General features: G+C 47.6%; 1 protein-coding gene across 1 annotated transcript in view; it reads left to right on the top strand.

Annotated features, from left to right (window-relative positions):
- Positions 1-1,370: 1,370 nt before the first annotated feature.
- The window catches only part of URAD (ureidoimidazoline (2-oxo-4-hydroxy-4-carboxy-5-) decarboxylase), a 47,667-nt gene continuing 42,574 nt past the window's right edge, over positions 1,371-6,463 (top strand). The window contains exon 1 of the mRNA XM_029602603.1: positions 1,371-1,579. Coding sequence (XP_029458463.1) covers positions 1,405-1,579 — 175 coding nt within the window. The 5' untranslated portion in view covers positions 1,371-1,404. The remainder of the gene's footprint in view (positions 1,580-6,463) is intronic.

Below are 6,463 nucleotides of genomic sequence, written 5' to 3'. Positions count from 1 at the left end.
CATCTGCATTCTTAGAAAATCCAACCAACAGGAACAGCAGCCATTTTGAAATCACCAAAAATGAAATCTTCACAATACAGTTGTTTTAAATGCAAAATACTCTGGGCCAGATGTTAGTAGGTACACGTGGGTGTAGATTTGTGCGCACAACCCGGCGTGCACAAATCTATGCCCGATTTTATAACATGCGTGTGCAGCTGCACGCATGTTATAAAATCCGGGGTTGGCGCGCGCAAGGGGGGTGCACACTTGTGCACCTTGCGTGCGCCAAGCCCTAGGAGAGCCCCGATGGCTTTCCCCGTTCCTCCCACCCGCCCCTCCCTTCCCCTACCTAACCCGCCCCCCAGCCCTATCTAAACCCCCCTGACCTTTGTTAACAAAGTTGTGCCTGCCTCTGGGCAGGCGTAGGTTGTGCGCGCCGGCCAAGTAATGCAAAATACATGAAACAGTTCAGTAATGTCCAAGTAGTCCTTCCAATTGTAGCTAGCAGAAACAAAAATAGATCAGACACAGTCCCAAAAGACAAAAATAAGTTTGCAAATCACTTAGGGGATCTCTCCTATTTTTACCAAATGTATCTAGAAATTCTTGTACTCTAGAAAAATCCTCTTTTCCCAATAAAAGAGTGTAACAATCTACCTGGTGTTTTCCCAGCTCATTAGCAAGAGTTTCCTCTCTTCTTTCAACTTGGAATCATGAACATGTCTCAGATCGGGACACTACTGGATCTCCACAGAATACTCTTCCACCTTGGAAATGGAAACATCCTCATCTCTAAGAGCCCTGTGAGAGCATAGCCCATGCCTGCTCCTCACTGCTCTTTGGATGATGTTGATGACTCCACTCCTCAGAACTCCCCCTAGCCATCCTTTATATTGGTAACATACTGATCCACCCTCTGGGGGATGGAGCCTCCTATCAATCCAAACTCCATTATCAACCCTTCCAGAATATTCCTCTGTTAAATCTATAGCAGGGTCTAACCAGTTCTTCATGTTTTTGTCCTAATGTATTCTAAGTACATCTTTCAGTGAACTGTTTGTTTCTGCCAAAAACACTGATGACAGTGTTTCAGCTTATTTTGAACGAGTACAGGCATTTTAGAAAACAGGCCTGTGCAAGTTCCTGCAACACCCAGAGGTAAAGGAAGCCAAAGGCACATTGAGGAGCATAACTGCTCTCAGCTCTTTTAAGATGATGTTTAGTCATCAGCTACTACATTTATTTCAAGATTTCTGTTTTCTGGTGTGCTGTCTGATACGCCTTGTAACAGCCCATATAAGCATGTGAAAAGAGGCATTGACCTGAAGTTCAGCAAATAATTAAACAAGAACTGACTAAGCATCACCCTTTAACCCAGAAGATTTGGAATCAGATCTCATTTTTCCCCAGCAAGCAACAGCAATGGATATAAAAGCAGTAAACTCTATGAGCTATGAGGAATTTATCGATCTTTTTGGTAATGCTGTAGAAAAATGTCCTCTGATTGCAGGAGCAATTTGGTCTAAAAGACCATTTACTACTTTTGTTGACCTGGAAACCAGCATATTTGAATTCATTGATTCTCTGCCTCAGACAGGTAAGAGTCTTTACTTAAGGTTATAAGAGAGCACTTAGAAAGAGAAATTTCAGTTTAAAAGCATTCTTGTTTTTCAGGAACAAACAAGTTTTCAATAAGAAATGCAATGCCTCCCGAAAACGTTGTTAGCATTACATCGTCCCGTGCTACCTCTAGAGTTTTTCTTCCACTGTTTACAAAATTGAATCCTTCCACTTTGGTGTTATTTCCTCCAGTATTAAATACTAGATCAGGTAACTGGCTGCATTTCCTGTTGTATTCAGATTTGTAACTACGTCAGGCATATAAATGGATTTGTTTTATACTGCATTGAACCAAGATCCTCTTGTTAAATTGTTCTCTGAAAATAACAAAAGTGTCCCAAATGGTAGAGCTTGCAAAAATCTCTTGATAGGCAAGTGATTGGATGTTTCAGTGGTGTTAGATCTGACCGGCTTTTAACTGGTGTGTTCGATCAGCTATTGTCGTGGACCAGATGCTGAAGCACTCACTTCGTAGGGCCGAACAGACCCCTTTGTGCAATGGCATTAACTTTCCTTTAAGAATTTACTTCAGGAACTCTCTAGACATGTTGCTAGCTGGTAACCAAATCCCTGGCAACAAAGGCAGACCGCAGGCCAATGATTGCGCTTCCAAACCAAGGTCTGTTTCTTTGCAACAGGGGTCTCCTAACGTTTCGGAATGGGGGCCATGTTGGATCTTTTAAACTTACTGGCAGTGGAGGCTGAGGATTTTCCAGAGCCAGGATGGGGGTGGGGGTCCCCCCCTTGGAGTTTCCAGAGCTAGGGGATAAATAAACCAAACAAATTAGCTATTGGCCAATGTATTTATTTCACATACTTCACCTTACTACTGCTGCTGTGTATAGGTGGGAAGGCAGATAGGCCTCGATTTTAGCATAGGTTACATAGGCAACTGCCTAGGGCACCAAATTTTTGAAAGTGCCAAAGAGGAGCCAGCTTCCATTTGCTTTAGGGCAGTGTGCCAGCATTGCTTCATAGGGGTGCTACTGTGGTACTCTGCCTAAAGGTGCCATAATCTGAAATCCGGCCGTGAGGGCAGTCGGAGATACCGGGCAGCGATGAGTATCAGCAGGAGAAAGGACAATCTTTAGAATTAAAAAAAAAAATAATTTCTCCTGTTGGCATTCACCCCTGCCCAGTCTCTCCCTCTCTGCCCCACCACCTATGCCCAGCAGCTATAATGTCCCCCTTCTCGTCCTCCTATTACTCAGCATTTTCCCTTTTTCACCACTCTCCTCCCAGCAACTCCATAACACCGTGTGACTGCTCCTTGGAGAAGCCAGGCACCATATTCACATACTCTCCTTACCACTGCTGCAGGGCATAGGTGGGAAAGCAGAGAGGGAGATACTGAGAAGGAAAGAGTATCAACAGGAGAAAGGAAAGTCTTTCATATATTCACCCCTGCTCATGATTTCCCTTTCTGTTCTGTCATTCAATGCCCAGCAGCAGTAGCAATCCTTTTTTTCACCCCTCCTCCTCTTTCAAGCAGGCAAATCTTTACCCTGTTCCTACCTCAAGTGGCTCCCTCTCCCAAGGCTGCCCCTGTTTCTCAGCAGGTGGTTTCTGCTATTAGCTCCCCACATGGTTCCCGCTGTAGAACTTTAGCCCCCTTCTCCTTATGTCAATGGCGGTTCCTCCCAGGGACTGCAGCTCAGTAAAGCTCCTTGGCATAGCAGGCTCCAAGCCTCTGATGAGAATCCTGCATGGTCACAGTAAGGAAGAAGGCTCTGGGTTTCTGACAAGGATCCTGGCCGCAGTCACCATGACGAAGAGGCTCCAAGCCTCTGATGAGAATCCTGCATGGTCACAGTAAGGAAGAAGGCTCTGGGTTTCTGACAAGGATCCTGGCCGCAGTCACAATGACGAAGAGGCTCCAAGCCTCTGATGAGAATCCTGCATGGTCACAGTAAGGAAGAAGGCTCTGGGTTTCTGACAAGGATCCTGGCCGCAGTCACAATGACGAAGAGGCTCCAAGCCTCTGATGAGAATCCTGCATGGTCACAGTAAGGAAGAAGGCTCTGGGTTTCTGACAAGGATCCTGGCCGCAGTCACAATGACGAAGAGGCTCCAAGCCTCTGATGAGAATCCTGCATGGTCACAGTAAGGAAGAAGGCTCTGGGTTTCTGACAAGGATCCTGGCCGCAGTCACAATGACGAAGAGGCTCCAAGCCTCTGATGAGAATCCTGCATGGTCATAGTAAGGAAGAAGGCTCTGGGTTTCTGACAAGGATCCTGGCCGCAGTCACAATGACGAAGAGGCTCCAAGCCTCTGATGAGAATCCTGCATGGTCACAGTAAGGAAGAAGGCTCTGGGTTTCTGACAAGGATCCTGGCCGCAGCCATAATGACGAAGAGGCTCCAAGCCTCTGAGGTCGATTCTGGTTGTGGAGGCATTGGATTAAGAGGCTCCCGGCAGCAGATAATTAAAAAAAAAAGTCTGGATCCCTCGATGCTGTAATATTTCTCCTTTCTCTCTTGCCGGTTTCACTATCAAGAAGAGATGCTGGTAAGGGGGAGTAGGAGAGGAAAGAGGAGATCCATCAGCATTGGGAGAAAGCAGGAAACAAGAAGCTTGCTCAAAGTAAGTTTGTCCAGGCCACAGATATTATTAAATGTGCTGGGCCTCCATGGGCCAGAAAAATCGTGCTCACAGGCCTCATTTGGCCCGCAGGCCGTAGTTTACAAGAATAATATTTGCATGATCCAATCTACAGGAGACATCACAGTGAATGTTCTTCCATATATATATTCTGCTGCATGAACAGTATCCTCCAAGCACTGCATTCTCAGGATGCATTTCTAGGTAATCTGTAAATGTGCAGCATTCAGACTCTCAGGGGAATTATGGGTACTTGGCTGAAGTCCCGGCCTCCATAAGACGAGGGAGTTTTTGCTCCCTTGACTTTCTGAAAATCCCCGTTGCTAGAATTAGTCTGCGGTTCACCCAGTTCCCAGCATTATGATGCAATCCCTTCTCTGGCATATAAAATAATGTGAGATTCTAGCACATTTGGACTGAGTTAGGTGTTGAATGACCTTTTTCATGTAAAAACTCCCTTTTTGGCTTTGGGAAGTGGTTGGTAAGAAATTTTAAAATAAATGCAGGGATGGAAAATTTGATACTGGCGCACATAAACGCGCATATGTCAGCTCATGCCAAAGGGTGCGGCCATTTTATAATACAAAATTGGCTGAACGCATGTACATGTGTGCACAATTTTATATGAATGCGCGCATGTGCCTCTACCGCGTAAGTGGTGGCATTTTATAAGGGACGCACGTTGATGCCATTACTAGTTTTCCCAGTTTGTTCCCAGTTCTCCCAGTTAAGGGATAGGACTCCCAAACCCCTCTAGGTTATTAGCCTACCTGTCCCCCTGTTAACTCCAACCCTTAAAACCCTGCTGACTGGCCTTTTGTTTTGTTTAATTACGTAAACTCCATCCATAGCAGTAGTACATTTATGTGGCAGGGGATCCTGGCACACGCTTGTGCACATAAATACTTACGATCACATTTCGTGTTAAAGTCCCAGAACGCCCATTCCCCACCCCTTTTTTGGGCTCTCTCACTTGGGCACGTATCGGGAGATACGCGCAGGCACGAGCGGCTTTTAAAATCCATTTGGCGTGCACTGGCTAGATATAGTCTTGTATCTCCTGGTTTTGGCATGCGCCAGGCTTTTAAAATTCATCTAATAATTTTTAATTGTGTGTGGGAAGGGATGGGGGCAGGGGTGGCGAAAGGTTTGAAAGGTTTATCTAGGACACCTAATATCCTTGCACCGGCCCTGAGAGAGTGTGCCACACACAGACTCCCATCATTTACCCATTTCTCAAATCCCTAGAGCAGATGCTGGGGAAGGGTGGACGGCAGAGTTCCCAGGAGTGAGGTAGAGTTGCCAGCTTCCTAGAAATATTATCACTGTGTGAGCCAGCATATACATGTACATGTGTGCCTGCCCATAGGTATCACATTTACTGTCCCTGCGGTTATTTCAAAATTTCTTATTAACTACTTCCTAAACTCCAAAAGGGAGATTTTACATGAAAAAGGACATTCAAAGTACAGTCTTCTGAGATAAAAATATCATTTATAACAGCATGTATATTATATTTAGACAAGCCGTTAAGCCCGTTAAAACGGGCTACATCCCTCTGTCTCTCACCTCCCCCTCTTTCTCTCTCCCCTCACTCTTCACCACCCCCTCCCTCACCCACTCCTCCCCACCCTCCCTCTCCTATCACTCAGTCCCTCCCTCCCACTCAGTCTCACTCACTCCCTCCCTCTCACTCAGTCCCCACTCCCTCCGTCCTCTCCCTCAGTCCCACTCCCTCCCTCAGTCCCTCCCCCTCACTCAATCCCTCCCTCCCACTCAGTCACTCCCTCCCTCCTCCCTCTCACTCACTCAGTCCCACTCACTCTCCCTCAGTCCCACTCCCTCCCTCTCTCTCCCAGTCCCACTCCCTCCCTCAGTCCCCCTCTCCCTCTCACTCAGTCCCACTCCCTCCCTCTCACTCAGTCCCTCCCCCTCACTCAATCCCTCCCTCTCACTCAGTCACTCCCTCCCACTCTCTCTCTCCGTCCCTCCCTCCCACTCAGTCCGTCCCTCCCTCTCTCTCTCTTCTCCCTCCCTCGCTACCGCCCGCTACCGCCGTCGCCGCCCGCTACCGCCGTCGCCACCGCCGCCGCTCGCTACCGCCGTCGCCGCTACCGCCGTCGCTCGCTACCGCCGTCGCCGCCCGCTGCCGGTACCGCCGCTGCTGCCACTGGACGCCGCCATTTTTTTTTTCTTTCTGAAGCTGCCTCAGAGCGACGTGCTCGCCCGCACATGCGCGGTAGAGCTGGTCTCTACTGC

The sequence above is a fragment of the Rhinatrema bivittatum genome, chromosome 5, assembly GCF_901001135.1.
Source record: "Rhinatrema bivittatum chromosome 5, aRhiBiv1.1, whole genome shotgun sequence".
Taxonomy (NCBI): domain Eukaryota; kingdom Metazoa; phylum Chordata; class Amphibia; order Gymnophiona; family Rhinatrematidae; genus Rhinatrema; species Rhinatrema bivittatum.
This window is presented reverse-complemented; position numbering and strand designations above follow the sequence as displayed.